Source organism: Xenopus laevis, chromosome 5L (assembly GCF_017654675.1).
Source record: "Xenopus laevis strain J_2021 chromosome 5L, Xenopus_laevis_v10.1, whole genome shotgun sequence".
Classification (NCBI taxonomy): Eukaryota; Metazoa; Chordata; class Amphibia; order Anura; family Pipidae; genus Xenopus; species Xenopus laevis.
Window position 1 is genome coordinate 92,521,755 of NC_054379.1, and position 21,831 is coordinate 92,543,585.

Below are 21,831 nucleotides of genomic sequence, written 5' to 3' on the forward strand. Positions count from 1 at the left end.
TGTAGTTCTTTAATACAGGGCACATATTTTACCCATCCACACACAGGGAAGCGGTATAAGATCAGGCAACGAATGACCTGTGATACCGCTATGGTGGTCTACATTGTAAAGTGTCCCTGTGGGCTCATTTACTGTGGTAAAACGATCAGACCATTCAAGGAGAGAATGTCGATGCACAGGTCCAGCATTAGAGCAGCCCTGGATCCTGAGAAAAGCAAGAGAGAAAAAGGCAGAAAACAAGACATTTCACAGCAGCCAGTAGCTAAACACTGGGCGGAGGCCAGGCATAGTCCAGCAGCATTTAGGTGCATGCCCATAGAGCAGATCCCCAAGAGAGCAAGAGGAGGGGACTATGATAATATGCTCTTAAAAAGGGAGGCATACTGGATTTATGAACTGGGCTGTGTAGCGCCAAGGGGATTAAATGGACAGCAGTCATTGGGTTGCTTTCTAACGTAGCAGCATATAAATTTCCCTTTTTTATCAGTGCCTAGAGATCAGATTTAGAAGAGAGACCAGAATAAATGAACAAAGATTTGTTTCTATTGGAAGGATACATAGGAGTTGTTTCCTTCATAAACACATATGTTTCAACTGGTTGAGATAACGTTTATCTTAATTTGCAGGTGCTGTATCTGTGTGTTTGCCGTTTCTGGAGTTAAAGAAAATAACTTGTAACAATTTTAATTCACTTCAGTGGATCAAAGCACATATTCATTTTTCAGCACTATGGTGACATCTACTGGCAGTAATGTAAAGGTACACTTAATGTTTTATATTCACTTTTACACAAAGAGGTTTATTGCAAATAATGAGGACGCATTGCAATTAGAAATGAAAGATTTTATTTTTGAGAAATTGTGGCACTTATTAAATATATAACAGTTAGGTGGTAATTACAAGCACATTATAACTTGAAAAGATGTTTTTCCTGTGCGACATTTTTAACACATGTGTAATTGGAGTGTAAATTGAGCATTGTGATGAGGTCATCATGACATGACTAACGAGGGGGATTATGGGTATAAAAGGCTGATCACTATCACTGTCACTTTATCCTTGATAAAGGCCCGGATGCGGGCCGAAACGTTGGATGCACAGTGTGTATTGAATAAACACGTTTGATTGAAGAAAACGGTGTGCTGGTCCATTCTATGCATATATAAAGACTTTGACCGAGCACCCGGCTTGGAGAAAAAAGAGGACAGAGTGCAGGTGTTTGTACTATATTATATATATATATATATATATATATATATATATATATATATATATATATATATATATATATATATATATAGTCGGCAAGATATATATATAATATTGTTGTGAAAAGCCAGTTGGAAGAAGACCATATCTAAATATACCATGTAAATCAATCAAATAACTCAACAAAAGCTGAAAATTACAGGTGGTTTATAATATATATATCCGAAGAATTCGATTGTGAAGGAACTCAAAATGGTATTCGTAAATGATACATTTTCGTTTTATTCTCTAATTTTTATTATCCATTTTCATAGGTTTTTTGCTGGAAGTCACCTGGCAGTTCACTGAAACAGTGCTGGTGGGTTTATGGTCGCCTATTATTTATGTCTGAAGTTGCTTTAAATAAGAATGAAATCATGTTTGTAACACAAGATGGGAAGGATTTACTGGAAAGTGGATGCTGGAAAAGAAAAAGAAAGGTAAATAAAATTAAGAGACAGAGAGGACTGATGGAACACAGACTATGGCTCCGCAATTTTATCAAATAAAAAGGGGGACCTGGGGATTAGGGAAAAATATGAAGCACATAAAGCATTTCTCTGAAATTTTTATAGCCCATGTCCACTTTTTAAAGAATTGGATTTCTAATGGAATATACATTTCTGATGTGATACTACAGATGTATCCTAAAAGTTTATAAATAATTATGTTTTTTTCATTTGTAAAATCTTGTTAGTGGGAGGCTTTTCCAGAGGCCTGCCATCTCCACTGGCTGGGGTAACCCAAATATACTTAACTGAAATAAACATGGTGGTTGGTTTGTAGTAAATAATTATCTCCCACCTCCCCCCCACCCAGCTGCTACCCTGGGCAAATGCCCCTAACTTTTTACTTACCCCTCGTGCAGATTCAGGCATTGGAGTTTACGGCAGCCATCTTTCGGGTCTTCAGTATTCTGACACTGAGACTTGCGTAGTGGCGCATGCGCAGTTGGAGCAATTTCCCATCTTGCGACAACTGCACATGCGCCGAAATTTACGGAAATTGCAGAAGTGCCAGAAGAAGACACGAAGACCTGGAAGATGGCTGTCGTGAAATCTGATCCCTGAATCTGCACCACGGGGGTAAGTAAAAAGTTAGGGGCATTTGCCTGGGGTAACAGCTCGGCTGGGGGGTCTATGTAGGGTAGGGTTTTTGTTTTAATAAAAGGTTTGTTTCTCCTTTAAAAGGTAGCTTGTCTCTGTACCAGTGCATGATAAAGGATTCTTTAAAATGGGGCATAGGGCACAACCTTCCAAAATGTGCTTTAGCAATATATTCCTGTTTTAAGCAACCCTTTTCTTCATCTATAGCTTACTGAGGGACTGCTCAAAATTTGCAATAGCTAGGAGGAGTATGTTCTACAGTAGCACCTCCACTCCTCAAGTTTTTTCAACAATGTCGTAAAATGTAAAATCATGGAAATGCAATTATATTGTGCATTATTTATTGTTGGGACCACAAAAACAGTGTAAAATGCAGGGAAACCTAAAGTTGAGGTTTCCCTGTACGTCTTTAAATATGTGTTGCTGAACTTCTAGCAGTTTAATCTGTCAGGTTTCAGGGAAGGTGACAGATGTAATAATACAGATGTGAACTGTTGTGCCTAGTAGTGATGTTATATTTTCTGCAATGTTTTTTATCTATGACATGTAACCTGTGATACATTGTTCTTCCTTGTTTTGACTCTATTTTGTAAACTGCTATTTTTATACACTCAATAAACTACCCGAATTTAAAAAAAAAAAATATGTGTTGCTGAGTGACATGCAATGTTTCTGTACACCCCTCGTATCAGGACACTGGAATGAACGGTGCTGTAGGAATTAAAACAAAGACACTGATTCCTCACTCTTTATTTTATTGAAGTATTGTTTTCCTTGTGTATTAAGTAAGTAGTACAATTTCTGCCATCACAAAGTTAGTTTATGCAATAAAGATAGATGATTATGACTCTAATTTGCTTTAAGCATTTCATTTTGTAAAATAATTGCTTTTATCATTGCCGTTTTGCATCAAAGGGGTGGTTCACCTGTAAGTTAACTTTTAGCATGTTATTGAATGGCCAATTCTAAGCAACTTTTCAATTGGTCTTCATTATTTTATTTTTTTATAGCCCTATTCATATTGCAGCAATGCATGGTTGTTAGGGTAATTTGCATGTTAGCAATCAGATTGTTGCAATTGTAAACTAGAGAGCCGCTGAATAAAAATCTAAATAACTCAAAAGCCACAAATAATAAAAAATTAAAACCAATTGCAAAATGTCATAGAATATTACTCTCTTCATCTTACTAAATGTTAATTTAAAAGTGAACAACCCCTTTCAAAGAAAAAAAAAAGGCTTCATGTGTATAGCATATTCCCTTTGAACCAATTAACACATAACTGCTTGTAGCTTTGTAGAGCTGCAGGTTCTCTAAGGTAATATAGTTTTTCCTACAGTTTGTTGCCAACAACTGGTTGTGTAGAGTCAGGGAAATGCCCTGCGTGTATCAACAGTAATTTCATGCAGCTGGTGTCTTTAAATAGGTGTGACGCTATTAATAGCTTAATGTTAAAGGATTTCCATCATTAGCATGTTATGTAATTCTATATTTAGTAACAATTTGTACTGTTACGTGAAGTTTCTGTTCATTTTGAGAAACATATTCTGTTCTACTGGAATGTACTACATTGTGTTATATCCCTCTGCAGATTACACTACAGTTGAAGTATCATCGATATACAATTAAAGGGGAACTATTGCAAAAATTAAAATTTAATATAAGCTTCAACATACTGAAATAAGAAACTTTCTAAATACAATCAATCAAAAATTCTGTACCGCTTCTGAAATAATCAAGTTTATGTTCACTATTCCACTCTCATGCAGGAGTTGGGTGTCAGATAATTATTAACAGTTAGATCCAATATATCTTATGCGGGGGCTCCTTTTGCCTAGAAGATGTATTAGAGCTCATTCTATTAAATCACCAGACATCATGTCTCTATACATGCAAAATTTGTGCAAAAGTTAGTTATTTTGTTAGATTTTGTTCCTACTGGAATCAGTTATTTGAATGAGCTCTAATACTGTACATCTGCTGGGAAAGGAAGCCCCCCTTTAAGATATATTGGATCTGACTGTCCATGAATATCTGACACCCAACTGCTGCATGAAGAGAGGATGAAGAGAAACAGATGCTGAGAGAGGAATAGTGAAGATAAACTTGATTATTTCAGAAACAATGCAGAATATTTACTTGATGGTATTTAGAAAATTTCTTATTTCAGTATGGTGAAGCTTATATTAAATTTAAATTTTCGTAATAAGTCCCCTTTAAGGAAAGTCCTGAGATAAGTTGTAATAAAATGGTCATTCCTTTATCTCTCATTAGATAAGAGATTTGTTAAAATCTTGTCCTAAAACAGCACCGTATTTTACAAATTTTATAATGTAATGAAAAATGTAATACGATCTATTTGGGTGGTTTGATGTGTCTGCCTCCGACAGTGTTTTGAATTAGAAGCAATTGTCTTTTGTTGCAAGGAAACACGGCATGAAGTGTCCCCTTCTGAGAACGTTTCATGTTGGGTAGCAAATTGTTCATGTAGTTTATAGTTCATAATTTAAAATCAGTTACATTATGTTTAGATATATGCAGTTACATAGGATTTACTGGATAAGATCTGTTGATGCAGGGAAATCCAGTCATTAGTTCTGCCTAAAACTTTGTCACGGAAATCTAAAATAGATAAAAATGCTCCATAGCTGGATCCTGGGACAGATGTTGACACATGAGGGTTTTGCACGTCTCTCCTCTTGTATCTCATTAGTGGCTATTAGTTGCAACAGTTTTATCATTTGACATGTAGATCAACTGCATAGAAAGATGATACCCTGTAAGTATAAAATGGGGTTAGTCACATGTCAGATTATGTACTGAGCAATTTACACACAAAGAACAATTAAGACTTAATGAGATGGGTAAAATTAATAATAATCAGTTCAAATGAATACACTTTTTTTTTCAAAAAAGCTTTATTGTAAACTGTTAAGAATACAAAGTCTTAGATGCATTTTCAGTTCCGTATAACATGAAATTGTGACATGTTTCATTAACAACTTTAACATGCCCTATAAATACAGATACAAGCAAGCAGGCCTGGACTGGGAGTCAAAATAGGCCCTGTCATTCCAAGTACAAAGCCCCTCTGGCATTTGCCAGAACCCACAGATTGCCAGTCCAGGCCTGCAAGCAAGGACAGAAAGGGTTGAAACGTTTGTCAGCTACCATAGCTGCATCTGTAAATAAACCATATGTTGAGGTAATTCTATTAAGTTTTCTTTCAGACCTCTACGTAAGGGGCTAGAATACTGTGGGGAACTCAGTAGGGGTGGGGATGGGTGAAGAGGAGTAAGATAGAAAGGAATTAGGTGGGTACAGCGGGGTGTCAGCGAACTCGCTCCTTATATACATCTGTTTCTTTAAACAAAAACCATCTAATCCAGATAGCAGTAAAACGTACGAACTGATCAGGGCTGGAGGATGACATGTCCTCAAATTTGCAAATTTCCGTAATTTTATTGAACCAGTCTTTTATGGTAGGGGTATAGGTGGTTTTCCAGTGAAGTGGAATTAAAAGTTTTGCCGCATTTAGTAATTGTGGTTCTAGGCTAGAGGTGAACGTTGCTACTGGCTGTGGATTGTGGAATAACAGCACTTGCTGGGGGTCAGCAGGAATGGGGGTTCTGAGAATTGCACTAGACAGTGAGCATACCTCTTCCCAGAAAGGTCGTTTGAGGTCGCATGTCCAGAAAATGTGGTATAAGGTGCCTTTTTCCCTATTACAACGCCAACAAATGCCATTTGAAGTTTTGTATATGTGTTGTAACTTGGAAGGCGTATAGTACCACCTTGTGAGTATTTTATAGTTTAATTCTTGTATTCGGCAGCATCTCGAGCTTTTGAGCATTTTAGAGAGTATTTGTTCAATCTGCATCTCCTTGAACTGAATATTTAGATCATAAGACGACCTCTTGATAAATGGTACTGACTCACAGTTAGTTGGTAATTGGAGCATTTTCTATAAAAGGGAATCAACATGTCTTGGTGGGTCTGGTAGTGTGCACGTCAGTTCGAATTTGGTAAGGTATCGCCCTAAAGTTTGTGATCCTCCTAGGCTGTGAAAATAGTGGGCTATTTGTGTGAATTTTAGGTGATCTATCTGCTTAAAGTTTAGTATTTTATCTTTAGGTATGAGTGATTTATTTTCCATGAAGTGAAGAAGTTGGAGGTTCCCTTATATTAGCCAGTCATGTAGGTTGATGGGTTGTAGACCAGGAGGAAAGGCAGGGTTATTTATTAATGGGATTAAGGGCAACGGGTAAGTTGAGAGTGAATATTATTTGCGACATTTATCCCATATTGTAATAATAGTGGATGGTCAGAGTGTTTCAGTCTTCTATACAGTATATATTATCTATCCAGGGTAGATGTAGGAGATATGTATATGCTGATTGTTGTTCTATTTAGCTTATTTAAGCTTTATGTTTGCGTAATGTGACCAGTCTATTATTTTCAACAAGACTGAGGCATAGTAATATGTCCGGCAATCATGTAGTGCTATACCTCCCTGGCGTTTAGATGTAGTTAGTGTTTTGTAACTAATTCTGGCTTTTTTGTCCTGCCATATAAAGTGTTTTATCATATTTTGTAGTTGGTTCAATAGGGATTCTCCTATTTGTAATAGGAGTGTTTGGAAAATGTATAGGATTCTAGGCATGATATTCATTTTTACGATGTTCATCCTCCCAAACCATGATATAGGTTTATCCTTCCACATATGTAGGTCTCTTTTAATCTTTCCTATCACTTGTTTCAAATTGAGTTCTGCCCAGTTCGAGGTATCCTTGGTGATCTGGAGGCCTAGATAGGTAAGGGAGCGTGGGTTCCATTTATATGGGAATCCTGTGGACATAGACTTTTGAACATGGAGTCCTGTATTAATGTACATAAAATATGAAAGCCACTGAGGGCTCCTAAAAAATAACCCAGCTGGTGCAGACCACACTGCAGGATTTATGCAGCTTAGTTCCAATCAAGTACTGTTTTATTATTAGAAAGAAAAGGGAAATCATTCAAAAACGAATCCTCAGTGATCTTATTCAATATTGTTTGATAGGTTAGCCGTAATAAAACAGATATTGTGCACAGTAATAGTCTGCATACGCCTGTATATTATGTAGATGAGTTGGCTACTATGCTGATTAATGACTCTGTCATTCCATGTTCAGGAATTCTAAATATCTGCATGATGACAAAGCTGAAATACAGAACTAAATACAGGCATGGTAACTTGCAAAGATGATAACTAGAAATGTGCGTAAGCCTATTAATAGGCTTTTCTTGGCTATAAAACAGGGCTGTTCCTGTTAAATGTAGGTTTCCCTCCTCATGCAGAACAGAAAGTAAAAATGTAATCATGAATGGTAATGATTTTTTTAATATTTCTAAAAGTAGCACCTGATGAACATTAGAAAAGTATTGCTTTACATATATAATGGTAAGTCTTTGGTGTACATCTGTTTTCTTTAAAGGAAAGCTGGATTTTTCGCTATGCTTTTTTCCCAGGCTCGTAATCCTTTAACGAATAAATTGCATGTGCGGTAAAAAAAATTACAAAAGCAATGTTCTGCCGTTTTACTGATAAGGATAACATGTAAAATGGCAGTGTGGTGCTTTGTTAATTTTTTCCAAGGATGATGCTCTTTTTAGGGGATGCAAGAGAGCTAGAAGTAAAATGGTGGATTGACCCTCTGTTAGTGTTTTCCTCGACAAGTGCATTCATTTCTGAAAAGGGGCATTGGCCCGAGGAAAAAACACCCACCAGTGAATTTGCCTTTCCTTGTCCTTTGGGATAAAAATGGAGAGATTTATTTGTCATTTTGCATTGCTGTAGGTCATGGCTTTGCAACCGCAACGCGTTCGGCTAAAACCATGGCTGGTGGCCCAGGTGGATAGTGGAATGTACCCTGGTCTCGTCTGGTTGAACAGAGAGGCAAAAAGGTTCCAGATCCCATGGAAACATGCAACAAGACATAGCCCCCAGCAGGAAGAAGAAAAGACAATATTTAAGGTAAGTAATTATGATTGCAATAACTGTACAGTTATATGTTCTGCTTATACATGCAGATGAATTAAATATAAATTGAATGTAAATGAACTATAATTACTCAGTCCATAAATAGTGTGTATTGCATAGCGATATTTAGAAAGCTTTTGGGGCTTATTTACTAAAGCAGAATGTGTATTTCCAAGTAGAAATGGCATCACCCCAGTGTTTTCCATTTACAAAATGTGAAGCTCCATGAAAAGGTTTCTCCAGCCACTTTCTAAAGTATATTTCTGGTCTCTCAGGTTTTTTCTTTTTGCTTAAAACGTTCACCAATTCTGAGTTATAAGCCATGGCCAAAATTAGTGCAAATTTGACTTAAGTCTATCACCAGATGGATTTGGAAAGTCAGATTCCTGTATAAAAATGTTTGACAATATTTTCCATTGCATTTTCATGCCAAGAAATTGCAACCGTTTAGCCTCCCTCTCTCTTCTCTTTATTGTAAACTCTGACAAAGAGGATCCTTATCAGTGTTATTTTCTATAGTATATGTTAGTGCTTTATAAGTAATATTATTTTCATAGTAATTGAATTGTTTTCCATCATCTAGTGGCTTTCCCCTTGCGCCTTAGAATGATTCTGGCGTATAAGTTAACATTGGCCCTCCAGCAGGCCTTACTGTCATTTTGTTAAGCCTAATTAAAATAAATCACGTTTCCGAGTGAAAAATAGCTAATGGCTTAACTATTATTTTATATTTTGCAGCAGACTCACCCATGGGATCATCTAGTACAGGCAGCTGCACCCCTGAGCAAACATGGCCAAAGACTGAGCCTCAGGAGATGGAAGTGCCCCCAACATCAGGCCCTGCTGACTTTTTCAGTTCTCCCGAGATGTGGATCAGTTCCCTACCAAGTATGTAATGTTTAAAGCATAGATACATTGTTTTAATCTACATATATAGATGCCTGATGTCTTCAGGTCTGGTTTACTTAAAGACCCAGTGATTATTACGTTAAATAGCATTGTGTGTTGTAATAGCTTGTACTCAAAATATTAGGTATACGTACATTCACTGCATAAAGATAGGAAAGCAAAGGGTAGTCTTGAAGAACACACTGCATGATGTGTAAGAATGGGGGCATTGTACGCATATGGTGTAGATGGGGTCTGGGAAAAATGTATTTGCTGTGAAGTTACACCCCGTGTGAGTTACGGGGGGGGGGGCGCTTGAGGGGTGGTTTTTATAGATTTTAAACTATTTGCCTTTTCAAATGGGGGTCACTGACTCCATCTAAAGACAAATGCCCTGTAAGGCTACAGATATATTGGTTATTGCTACTTTGTATTACTCATCTTTCTATTCAGGCCTATGAAATTAAATTGATAAAGCCCGCTTTTTAATACAAGATTACATATGCTTACAGTCTATAGCAAAAATGTCTAAATTGTGCTTAACCAGGTATCCTTTACAGCTGTTAGATACACTCTGAGCTGTAGAATAGTTCTCCCTCCTTTAAAACTTAGAAGAAAATACACTGCACATAGTCATGTATCTGCTATACCATTTTTAATTGATATATAAACTTATTTTTGTGCTTAGTGACTGACTTAGAAATCCAGTTCTATTATCGGGGCAAAGAGATGGGTCAGGCGACTATAGTCAGTAATCCTCAAGGCTGCCGACTTTTCTATGGCGACCTGGGACCAATGCCCAATCAGGAAGAGCTGTTTGGACCCATCACCCTTGAACAAGTTCGCTTCCCTGGGACAGAACAAATTGTAAATGAAAAACAGAAGCTCTTTACTAGTCGTCTTCTTGATGTCATGGACAGGGGTCTGATATTAGAAGTCAGTGGGCATGCCATATATGCAATCAGACTGTGCCAGTGTAAAGTCTACTGGAGTGGGCCCTGCTCACCATCTCCGACTACCCCAAACCTTATTGAAAGGCAGAAGAGAGTTAAACTTTTCTGTCTGGAGACTTTCCTTAGTGGTAAGTATTCTGTCTCAATACAAGTGTGAAGACCTGAAAGAGTTTGTGATAAATATTCTTTTTTTTCTTGTTTACCAAGTCTAGTATAGCCTGTTCTGGATAGAAAAAGATGATATGTTCAAATTATTAACAATTTAAGTTTCATTTATACTCCTATCCAAGTTTGATTTGTTTTTAAGCATTCCTACTAAAAGTAAGTACTTATTACGGCCATAGCCATGTCTTATTTCGTCAATTCCTATAGGGACAGGTTCAATCCCACCGTCCTGCCGTTTCTGCTTTCATACCATTCTTCAGCAGTCTTTTAAGTCTACTTATTTTTATAAAATTTCCTGCCATTCATTTTATCATTAGTTACAAACTGAATTGTAAATTAACTCGGATCTATCTCCCTTCTAATGGAGATCACCAAAAGTCTGTTACTTAGTGGAAAAGGCATTACTTGAATTATTTGCTCTATGGAGTATTGAGCTAATTTATCATTTGGGGCACTGGAATGATACCATGTGCTTATAGATATACTTAATTTTCCTGAGTACAAACTGTTTTGTCATGAGTTTGTGTGGGTACTATAGACAGAGGCCCAAACAGCCCCCACCCGCCCACTAAATAGTACAGCAGTCTCTCTGGTATTTGCCAGGTCTCACAGATTGCTAGTCCTGGCCTGATTTAGGTGTATATCAAGACAGTGGCTTCTGCTCTGTGTTTTGTAAAAGTTTATGTAATATGCAGAAGTGCACCACTATTTCTATAAAAAGAGATACATTTTTATTGTACCTTTGGTGCAAGGAAAAAGTAATTGAACCTTAGGATTTATGGTGCAAACTGAGTTAATCTAAGGCAATACACTACTGGACCCGCTCATTTGACAAGGTCACAATTAGGCCACCAACACACTGGGCCAAATCAGGATAATTTGATCATTTGGGCCCCAGGCCAATGGCGTCCTAAGGAGACCCTTTAGGAGAAAGTTTCATCAACCATCACCAGTAGGGATTTTCAGTATTCAGCTGAAAATTTGTCTGTAAAACAAGCTTTTTGGAGGCCCCCCTTACACAGGCCAATAAGGTACAGACACTGTCTGGAGAGGCAGAGTCACAGCATTCATCCCTCTGGAAAAACTTTTCTATGTGGCAGTTGATTATCTGACTTTTGCCAATATACACATCACAAATGACCGCAACAAAATATCACTTGCATTTAGTTTATAACAACGCTAATTTAGGTGCAAGAAAAGTACTGAATTGTGTTTGTCCCAAATTATTCCTTCCCTTCAAAGTGCTGATTCTATTTTTCTTGTTCAAGTCTCAATGGGAACCATACAAATAGAAAAATGAATAGCAGATGCATAGCAAGCCCAGTATTCAAGCCCTCCTTGGCATGGGACTTATGCGCAACCAAGCCTAACCAAAATGTAGTCAAGAGGCATATATTTTTTACACACAATGTTTTATCTGCTAATTCTGTTATAAAAAACTGATATTGTGACTGAATTGTTTTATTGATTTATTCTTGTATGTAGAACTTATTTGTCATCAGAGGGGGGCTCCTACAAAGCAGCCACCATGTGAAATCTACTTATGCTTCGGAGAGGAGTGGCCAGATGACAAATCCAGAGAAAGAAAGCTCATCATTGTTCAGGTGTGCTACTCAAAAGTTCATACTGTGCATGTACTACGTGTACATTATTAGACAGGGTAATGTAAAGGCAACTTATGGAAAGCAGTCCTAAATGGATGCTTAAATATGTGTCCTTTTGAATGCAAAGATGGTGGTAGGGCAATTAATTAGGTATTTTAAATTTACGAATCCATGCATCTTATACAATCTCCTGTAAATTTTGCTATTTTGGCAGATTATAACAGGAGAATTTTTGGGGGCCCAGATGCGTAACAGTGACAGATGTTCAACATACGTTCAATGAATACGACTTGAGCTGAACATACTTTTAGCATTGCTTTAATTACAAAACATCTATCTAGTTATTTCTTGAGCTAAACTGGGCAAATGGGAAATCTGAAGCAACTGCATGTCCCAGTGACACACACATAATAACTCTTACTTTATTCTATATTTTTTTTTTACATTTCTTCACAGATAATACCAGTTGTAGCACGTATGATACTTGAGATGTTTAGTGGGGACAGCATCCGTTCCTTTGACAGTGGAAGAATCCGTTTGCAAATCTCTGTCCCTGACATCAAAGACAACATTGTTGCTCATCTGAAACAACTGTATCGCCTTCTTCAGAACTACCAAGGGCCAGATGCTTGGCCTCTCATGCAGCCCCAAAACATGCACCTGGCTGAGACACTTCAAACCCAGTGAGGACTGGTTCCTCACAAAACTCTTGTCTTTTTAAAGAAGCACAAACTACTGTCCCCCTGGGGGACCTTTTACTATATTATAGTGTAGAAGAAGGACCCCCCCCCCAGTAATATGGAAGCTTTAATGCATTAACATCCTAGGTCCAATCAATTGTATACCCCTTGCACATACCTGACATGTTGTTTTAGAGTCATTGTAGCTTTAAAAACAGGGAATATTACTGGTTTTACAATCAGGCTTATGACAGGTGTTCCACAGGGGAGCCTGCAGCTGCCCCATTTGTGAACGTATAGGTTAGAATGGGACACGTGGGACAGAAAAGCACAGCCCTGTTTGAAAAGAGACAAGTGGATTTTATTCATTTTTGTCACTACACATACAGGTTAGCACGGGGTTTTATCTTCTTTTATTTTTCCAGAAGCTGAAGAAAATGCTTCAAAATACATTAAGGCTTACTGAAAGCTGTTTTTTCTAAAGCACAGGCAGAAATTGAGCTTTCTGCAAATTTTCCCACCATTGTACTTGTACTCTACTTATTTATTATTTTTATTGCATTAAAATTATTTTTTCTCCTCCAGTAACATATTAAAATAATAGTATAGTATTCAGTGCTGTTAGTGTGAAACCATAGGACTATGTGGCATGAAGGTCAGATGAAGGGGGGAGTACATCTACAAATTGACTTTTTTTTTTTTTTAGAAACCTTGATTTCTCATCAAGCATTCACCAGTAACTAAATAGCCCATCTAAATTCTAGAATAGAAGGAGAACAAATATCATTTTATTAAAAAAAAGATATAGCTTCATTGCCATCTAAATCACTTCTACAATTTCAATTTGGTGGTTGGAAAATAACGAAAAATATGTTACTGAAATTTACTTTTGTGTACAACATGCTCAAGTTTATGTAAAATTCCCTTAATCTTTTTTTTTAATAGCAAAATTATACTATTTGGGGAAAATTACATGACTGCAATACTTTTTAAATAAATATTTAATAACCATGCAAAATTAAACAAATAATTCATTGGTGCAAACAATGTATTCATAATCTGCTAATAAATACCCTTTTTTCCAAGAAAATGTTTGAAATTTGGTTGAAATTGCATTGCCACAGGGCATTCTTACAGTGACACTATGGGGCACATTTACCTAGGGTCGAATATCGATGGTTAATTAACCCTCGATATTCAACCGTCAAAGTAAAATCCTTCGACTTCGAATATCGAAGTCGAAGGATTTACCGCTATTTCTACGATCGAACGATCGAAGGAATAATCATTCGATCGAATGATTAAATCCTTCGAATCGAACGATTCAAGGATTTTAATTCATCGATCGAAGGATATTCCTTTGATCAGAAAATTGTTAGGAAGCCTATGGGGACCTTCCACATAGGCTAACATTGGCCTCGGTAGGTTTTAGGTGGCGAACTAGGGGGTCGAAGAATTTTCAGTACTTCGACTATCGAATGGTCGGAAAGTCGAACGATTTTTAGTTAGAATCGTTCGATTCGAAGGTCGTAGTCGAAGGTTGAAGTAGCCCATTCGATGGTCGAAGTAGCCATATTCGACCATTCGAAATTCAAACTATTTTTCCTCTATTCCTTTACTCGAACTAAGTAAATGGGCCCCTGTACAGGTTTTCATTGTAGAATATGTGGCTGCATGTGGCATCTCTTGCTATACATTTCCAATTTTACTTCTAGTATACTGCTTATGTGCAACTCTAGTGAGCCTGACTGAAGTACAAGGGATCTCTGGGAAAACAGGGTAAGATGGCAGCATTGTGCTTATGTAGAAAAAATCATAGGCCAGTCAAATTTATTCATGAGCAAATCACAGTAGAAAAATGTAATTTGTGTGCCTAACAAATTGGTACCCACTAGGCTTTTATGTCCTTTAGGGCATGTGCACTTGTGCTGTTTTGTCACTCACAGATACAAATCAATAAAGGAATTCTTTAGAAATGTATCCAAGTACACTATAACTATAATGAACAGTGCATGATAAGGACTGATATAATGACAAATGATAGTCCTCATTGTGCTGTGTGTAACTGCTAAAGCATTTTTGACAAATTACATAATGTATCTCCACACAGTCACCCATAACTGTCTTTGCTTTTAATAGTAAGAATACACTATTTTGGATTTTTCTGACCTTACTTTTCTGGTGAATTACCCTGAGTCATTGATTTTTCTGAATAAAGAAAACATTGCCTGCCTGTATTAATCCTATATAATAAAGTTGAAGTGTCTCTGCGTCCAGTACCTGTGTCGGTGGGATTGCGCTACTGTGCATGTGCCCCACGGACTGTCGTTACATATGTTCTAGCGCCTGTTAATTTAACGGGCTTAATGTCTAGTATATACATAATGTTCTAATCATCACTTTAACAAGGGGGAGCAGATTCTGTGGCCTCAATTCTGGCCTGGTAAGTACCCACTCTGCTCCCTCTGTGCTGTAATTGCATATTTATTAAACAAATGTGTTTGATCCCTACCATATATAAACCTATACTTTTTTCGTGTTACTAGTCCTTTTAAGGGGTTCTTCACCTTTAAATTAACATTTAGGGGCTGATTCACTAACTTCGAGTGAAGGATTCGAACTAAAAATCGTTCGACTATTTGATAGTCGAAGTACTGTCTCTTTAAAAAAAACTTCGACCCCCTACTTCGGCAGCTAAAAGCTACCGAAGTCAATGTTAGCCTATGGGGAAGGTCCCCATAGGCTTGCCTAAGTTTTTTTGATCAAAGGATATTCCTTCGATCGTTGGATTAAAATCCTTCAAATCGTTCGTTTCAAAGGATTTTATCGTTCGATCAAATTTTCTGCGCTAAATCCTTCGACTTCGATATTCGAAGTCGAAGGATTTCAATTCCTAGTCGAATATCGAGGGTTAATTAACCCTCGATATTCGACCCATAGTGAATCAGCCCCTTAGTATGATGTAGAGAGTGTTATTCTGAGACAACTTGAAATTGGTTTTTATTATCCGTGGTTTTTAAATTCCTTTATTCAGCAGCTCTCCAGTTTGCAATTTCAGCAATCTGATTGCACCAATTTAAATAAGAGAATACAATATGAATAGACATGAGCCCAAATAGAAAGAGGAGTATTAAAAAGTAGCAATAATGATAAATGTGTAGCCTTATAGAGCATTTGTTTTTACATGGCGTCAGTGACCCCATCTGAAAGTGTCAAAAGAAGAAGGCAAATGATTCAAAAGCCATAAAAAAGAAAAAAATGAAGGCCAGTCGAAAAGTTGCAATTGATTTTGATTTGTGTTTTTTGAGATATTTAGCTTTTTATTCAGGAACTCCCCAGATTGAAGTTCAGCAACCTGGTTACTAGGGTCCAAATTACTCTACAAAGCATGCATTAATTTGAACGAGAGACTGGAATATGAATAGGAGCGGGTCTGAATAGAAAGATGAGTAATAAAAAGTAATAACTATAAATGTGTAGCCTTACAGGGCATTTGTTTTTAGATGGGGTCAGTGACACCCATTTGAAAGCTGGAAAGAGTCAGCAGAATAAGGAAAATCATTTAAAAACTATGCAAAAGAAAAAATGAAAACCAATTGAAAAGTTGCTTAGAATTAGCCATTCTATAACACACTAAAAGTTAATTTGAAGGTGAACCACCCCTTTTTCAGTTCACCAGAAATAAAGACTTTTTTTCAATTACTTTGCAGAAAATGTAAAGTTTTGTAATACCTTTTATTGGCTAACTGAATAAGTAAAAATTGCAAGCTTTCAGAGCACACGGGTGCCTTCGTCAGGCAAAATACAAAAAAAAGGAGGATATGGGTTGGGGGTAATTAAAGGGTGTCTGTCACCCCAAAATGTTTCCCCCACAGCAGATGCAGCCTAATAGAGCATGCGCACCAGTTAAAGGAGAAGTAAACCCCTTATTAAAAAAACTCCTACACTATATAAACCTTCCCTCCCTCCTCCCCTCCAGCCTAGCTGCTACCCCGGGCAAATGCCCCTAACTTTTTACTGACTGCTCAATGCAGATTCACAGCATTGGAGTTCACGGGTGCCATATTCTTCGGTCTTCAGATAGGCTGGGGGGGAGGAGGAGGGAGATGTAGGGTAGGGTTTTTTTAATAAGGGGTTTATTTTTCCTTTAAGGGAAACTTTGATTTTTTTTTTTAAAAGAATGTCCCCTGTCTGTACTAGGCAAGCAATGCTGGGGCTGCTATGGATAGTTATGCACATGCTTGTGAGGTCCCATGTATGTGCATAATGAGTGTGTTGAGTGAAACATTATGCACATTGGTGCTTTATGAATAAGTATTACTAATTATGCACGCTTTGCAGCAAAAACTAAGATTCTAAAATCTGGTCATACAGGTACCAATAAAATAATTTTGTATGATGGTCAGTACGTGTATGCGGCTTGATGATGCCAAACAATATCCATGTACTATAGATATTTGTTGGTTTGCAGACAGGGCATATTTAAAACTGTAAACTGCCAATGTATGGTGCATCTGCTGATTATCAAGTGAATGAACTGCACGTCTATTTCAAGTTATCTTTTTCCATAATTTTAGGCTGTTGGTACAAATGAGCTGAAACGCAAAAGGGAACCCATACTGTGTACGGCCCTACATACAGTATATATCCATCACCATGGATACCATGAGGGGTTGGCCCCTTAAATCTTACAGACATCGCATTGGTGTTGCAGCTACGGGTCAGCCACCATGCCTTCCCATAAAAACCCAGAAGTTAGAGCTGAATTAATTTAATAGCAGCGATATAACAATAGGACAACTTTCTATTGATAACTTTCTTCACCAATCCGAAGAAAGTTTTTATATTCCTTCCTGCGCCAATAGAAGCGGAGGTGACATAAACATCAAGCCCGCCGCTTGTGCGTGAGATATTAGGAATAAACTGCACCGCGACTGGCCATAGTAGTACGGTGTCCATCATAGGACAACTTCCGGCATTGTGCTACATGAGCCCTCCCTGTCAAAACTCCTGCATCGCTAGTGTTTCAACTCCCACTTCAACAATGTGCTTTCCACTAATTTAGCCCTCATCTTCTGAGAGATGTAGTTCAGAACACCCATATGTATATAATGTCTATGGTTAATGCAATTGTCTGAATGCATTTCTGAGGTGACCTTCCAACAGATGAAACTTGGTCAAAGATGAGACTGTAATGTTATATAAAGCACTGCTGCCTGGAGACCTGGAGAATGTGGAGTGAGGTTGGGGCTGCAATTGTGTCTGTCATGAATCCATAGGGGTTACAGTATGTCAAAGTGCTTAGGGGTCTGTTTAAGACTTGTGTGTTTCACCAGCAGGCTTACCCCCTTATTGACATATCAGTGGATATACTTTACTATTTGACACATCCAGTATAAAGGACATCAAAATGCAACGGCGCCCTGTTTTTGTATTTTCACAGATTTTCGTTCGATGTGTATATTTGATGTATGATGTATAAATGTATTTATAAAGTGCCACAAGGATACTAAGTGCTGTATAATCTTACAGTGTACATAGGGAACATTAAAATAAATAAATAAGTATAAATGTGGTAAGAGACACAGTAGGAAGGAGGCGTCTCCCCCGTAGAGCTTACAAGTGGGTGGATAATATACAGGCATAAATTGGAGGGCAGACATGCACAATTTTTGGGCATTAACCCTTAAGTACCAGAACTGGACTAGACTACATAATGTTCTAGTACCTCCAATGTTAGCATTTTAGTATCTTTTTAAAGAGATTGAGCAAGTGTTTCTTACAAAGGGACTTGCGTCTTCTGCTGCTACTGAATATTTTGAAATGGGATTATTGTGTGACTTAATTAGGGACGTGGTGGAAAAACCTAAATCAAGCCAAGACAATTATGTAACGTGTGTGTGTGTGCGTGCGTGCGCGCGCGAAGACATGGAAGCATAGACCAGCACAACAGCCGGCTTTGTTTTCAGACACGCCAAGCCCTACCAACAAAAACAGCACTAATAGGATGGGAGAGGGGGGGCACCTACATTTTTTTCCCCTGCCGGCTCAGTTTTTTTGCTCGTTCACCACTTTTTTTTGTATAGGGGGGAACACTATTATATAATATATATTATATGGTGAATAATGTACACACTTATGTAAAATATTGTAACGAACGTACCTGGTGGTCTAGGGGGGGACGGCAGGGACGCCTGCCGCCCCCTCGGCGGGGACGCCCGCCTCGACGAGTGGCTTCCTGTAGGCCGCAGGTGCCAGCATCTTAGGGCGTGCGCGGCGCGCTCTGGTGTAATTTAAAGGCGCAGGCGCGCTGACGTAGTGACGTCAGCGCGCAATTCAAACACTATTTAAAGCTCATTAGGGCTGTGGGACCTTGCCCGTGATAGGATTTTGTTTCCTGGTGCTTCTGAGCCTTGTGCTATATTCTGAACCTGTTTGATTCCTGTTTTTGACCCCTGCCTGGCTATTTGACTATTCTGACTTCTGGATTCTAACCCTTGCCTGATTACCAACTACCGCCTCTGATTAACCCTCTGATTGACTTCCTGGTTTGACCCTTGCCTGTCTGATAATGTTTATTCTCTGCCTGCCTCGACCCGGCCTGATCTGACTACTCTTTTGCCTAAACGCCTTGTACTGCGATCTTCTGTCCAAAGACTTTGCTTTACTGTCGTGCCCCTCTGCCTATCCAGAACTCTCATCTTGCACCTCTCGTTTAAGTCCAGGTGGCATCCAAGTAAGCCGAAGGCTCCTCCCGAGGCCCAAAGGCGGTCACACTACTGGTGAAGCACGAGCCGAGACCAGGGTGCCTGGTGTTTGTTCTGGTGTTGGGTGCCGACCGTGACATTATCACGGGCCTAAGATGGACGAAGAAGGTCGAGCTGCCGCTGCTCCTTCCACCACTGAAGCGCTACTTACCACCCTGTTACAGCGCCTGGAAGAACATGAGCAGAGGCAAGATTATCTGATGCAAGGTTTCCACAATTTGACCCGTCGACTGGATGCTTCTGTTCAGTCTCCAGCTCCAGTAGTCACCCCTCCTGTGGCCACTCCTGTGGGTTCTCCTGCTCTGTTGGGTAATGTATCCAAAACCCATGAACCCAAAATTGTGTTTCCTGATAAATTCAATGGGGACAGGTCAAAATTTTTCGTGTTCCAAGAGGCATGTAAATTATACCTCAGCTTTTTCCCCCACTCATTCACTACTGGCGAGGAAAAAGTGAGGTTCGTAATAACCCTATTACAGGGTGATCCCCAAGTTTGGGCTCTCAGATTGCCCCTCTCAGATCCTGCCCGTTTTTCCCTTGATTCGTTTTTTAAAACCATGGCTGTACTTTATGATGACCCGGATCATGCATCTTCTGCCGACTCCGCGATTCGTAAATTGCGTCAGGGGAAACGGGATGCGGAGGTGTATTGCACCGAGTTCCGCCGGTGGGCAGTGGAGACTGGGTGGAACGACATGGCTCTTCGCAGCCAGTTCCATATTGGGCTGTCTGATTCTGTCAAAGATAGCTTGGTAAATTACCCTTTATCTTCCAACCTGGATGATCTCATGTCACTTGCCATCCAGGTAGATAGGAGGCAGAGGGAAAGAAGGGGTGAAAGGGGTTCTCCTATGCATTCTGGGTTTACCAATGTTAAGTATAACTTTTCTTATATGGTGTCCAATGTTAAGTCCCCTAACCCTTCCATGGTTCAACCTCTGGAGGAACCCATGCAATTGGGCATATCCCATCTAACCCCTGAGGAAAAAGCCCGCAGGCGTTCCCTTGGTCTTTGCATTTACTGTGGGGAAAAGGGTCATTTCCTGAATTTATGTCCTAAGAGGCCGGGAAACTTCCAAGCCTAAATGGAGAAGGGGAGCTCCATTTGGGTGCAGAAGTTTCCTCTCCCCAGTCTACCTCTAGGATTTTGATACCTGTTAAACCCACCTGGCCTACGGGCTCTGTCAGGGTGTCCGCTTTTGTGGATTCAGGGGCGGAGGGAAATTTTCTGGATGCCACCTTTGCGGCAAAATTTGGTATTCCCTTAATCCCCCTAATTCCTCCGATGAGGATTTTGGCAGTTGATAAAAAACCCTTAGGGTCAGGCCTGGTAACTAAAAAATCTGTGTTCCTTTCCATGTGCTCTGATAATCATCACAGTGAGAGGTTAGCCCTTTTTATCATTAAGGGAGCGTCTTCTCCTCTTATTTTGGGGTTACCTTGGCTTCAGACCCATAATCCTCATATTGACTGGGTATCGGGGAAGATTCTGCAATGGGGTCTTAAGTGTGGTGGTTCATGTATTCCTCAGGTGGTGGCAACCACTTCTTTAGAAGGTTTACCTGCAGCATATGCTGAATATGCTGACGTGTTTTCTAAGAAAGCTGCAGAAACCCTACCTCCACACAGGCAGTATGATTGCTCTATAGATCTAATTCCTGGGTCTATTCCCCCTCGGGGTAGAACATACCCTCTTTCCTTGCCAGAGGCCCAGGCAATGAAAGAGTATATTAAGGACAACCTTGAAAGAGGGTTCATTAGGCCTTCTAGTTCCCCTGCAGGGGCGGGTTTTTTCTTTGTTGGAAAGAAAGATGGTGGTCTACGCCCCTGTATAGATTATAGGGGTCTCAATAAGATCACCATAAAAAAACGCTATCCCCTCCCGTTAATTTCTGAATTGTTTGACCAGGTTAAGGGTGCTAAAATCTATTCTAAGCTAGATCTTAGGGGCGCCTATAATCTCATACGTATTAGGGAAGGGGATGAGTGGAAAACTGCATTTAACACCAGGGACGGCCACTACGAATATCTTGTAATGCCCTTTGGTCTCTGTAACGCACCCGCCGTGTTCCAAGAATTTGTCAACGACATCTTTCGGGACCTGCTGGGGATATTCGTAGTGGTCTATCTTGACGATATCTTGATTTTCTCCTCTAACTTGGGTGAACATAGAAATCATGTTCATCAAGTCTTGTGCAGACTCAGGGAGAATAATCTTTATGCAAAACTGGAGAAATGTATCTTTGAGGTTACTTCCGTTCAGTTTCTAGGGTTTAATATTTCCAGCAAGGGTCTTAAAATGGATCCAGGCAAGGTCAGAGCTGTACTGGATTGGACCCAACCCCAATCATTACGTGCTACCCAAAGGTTCCTGGGGTTTGCAAATTACTATCGTCAG

The 21,831-nt window shown here is 39.1% G+C and overlaps 2 protein-coding genes across 2 annotated transcripts in view; both read left to right on the forward strand.

Moving 5' to 3' along the window:
* LOC108705643 overlaps positions 1–21,831 on the forward strand; it is a 182,613-nt gene that overhangs the window by 8,163 nt on the left and 152,619 nt on the right. The window contains exon 4 of the mRNA XM_041563080.1: positions 1,524–1,688. Coding sequence (XP_041419014.1) covers positions 1,524–1,688 — 165 coding nt within the window. The remainder of the gene's footprint in view (positions 1–1,523; positions 1,689–21,831) is intronic.
* Positions 1,529–13,111, forward strand: LOC121393728 (interferon regulatory factor 6-like). The gene is made up of 6 exons (XM_041563084.1): positions 1,529–1,567; positions 8,194–8,370; positions 9,118–9,264; positions 9,953–10,345; positions 11,868–11,986; positions 12,443–13,111. Exons 3-6 carry the CDS (start codon positions 9,126–9,128, stop codon positions 12,671–12,673), a joined length of 882 nt encoding a protein of 293 aa, XP_041419018.1. The 5' UTR covers positions 1,529–1,567; positions 8,194–8,370; positions 9,118–9,125; the 3' UTR covers positions 12,674–13,111.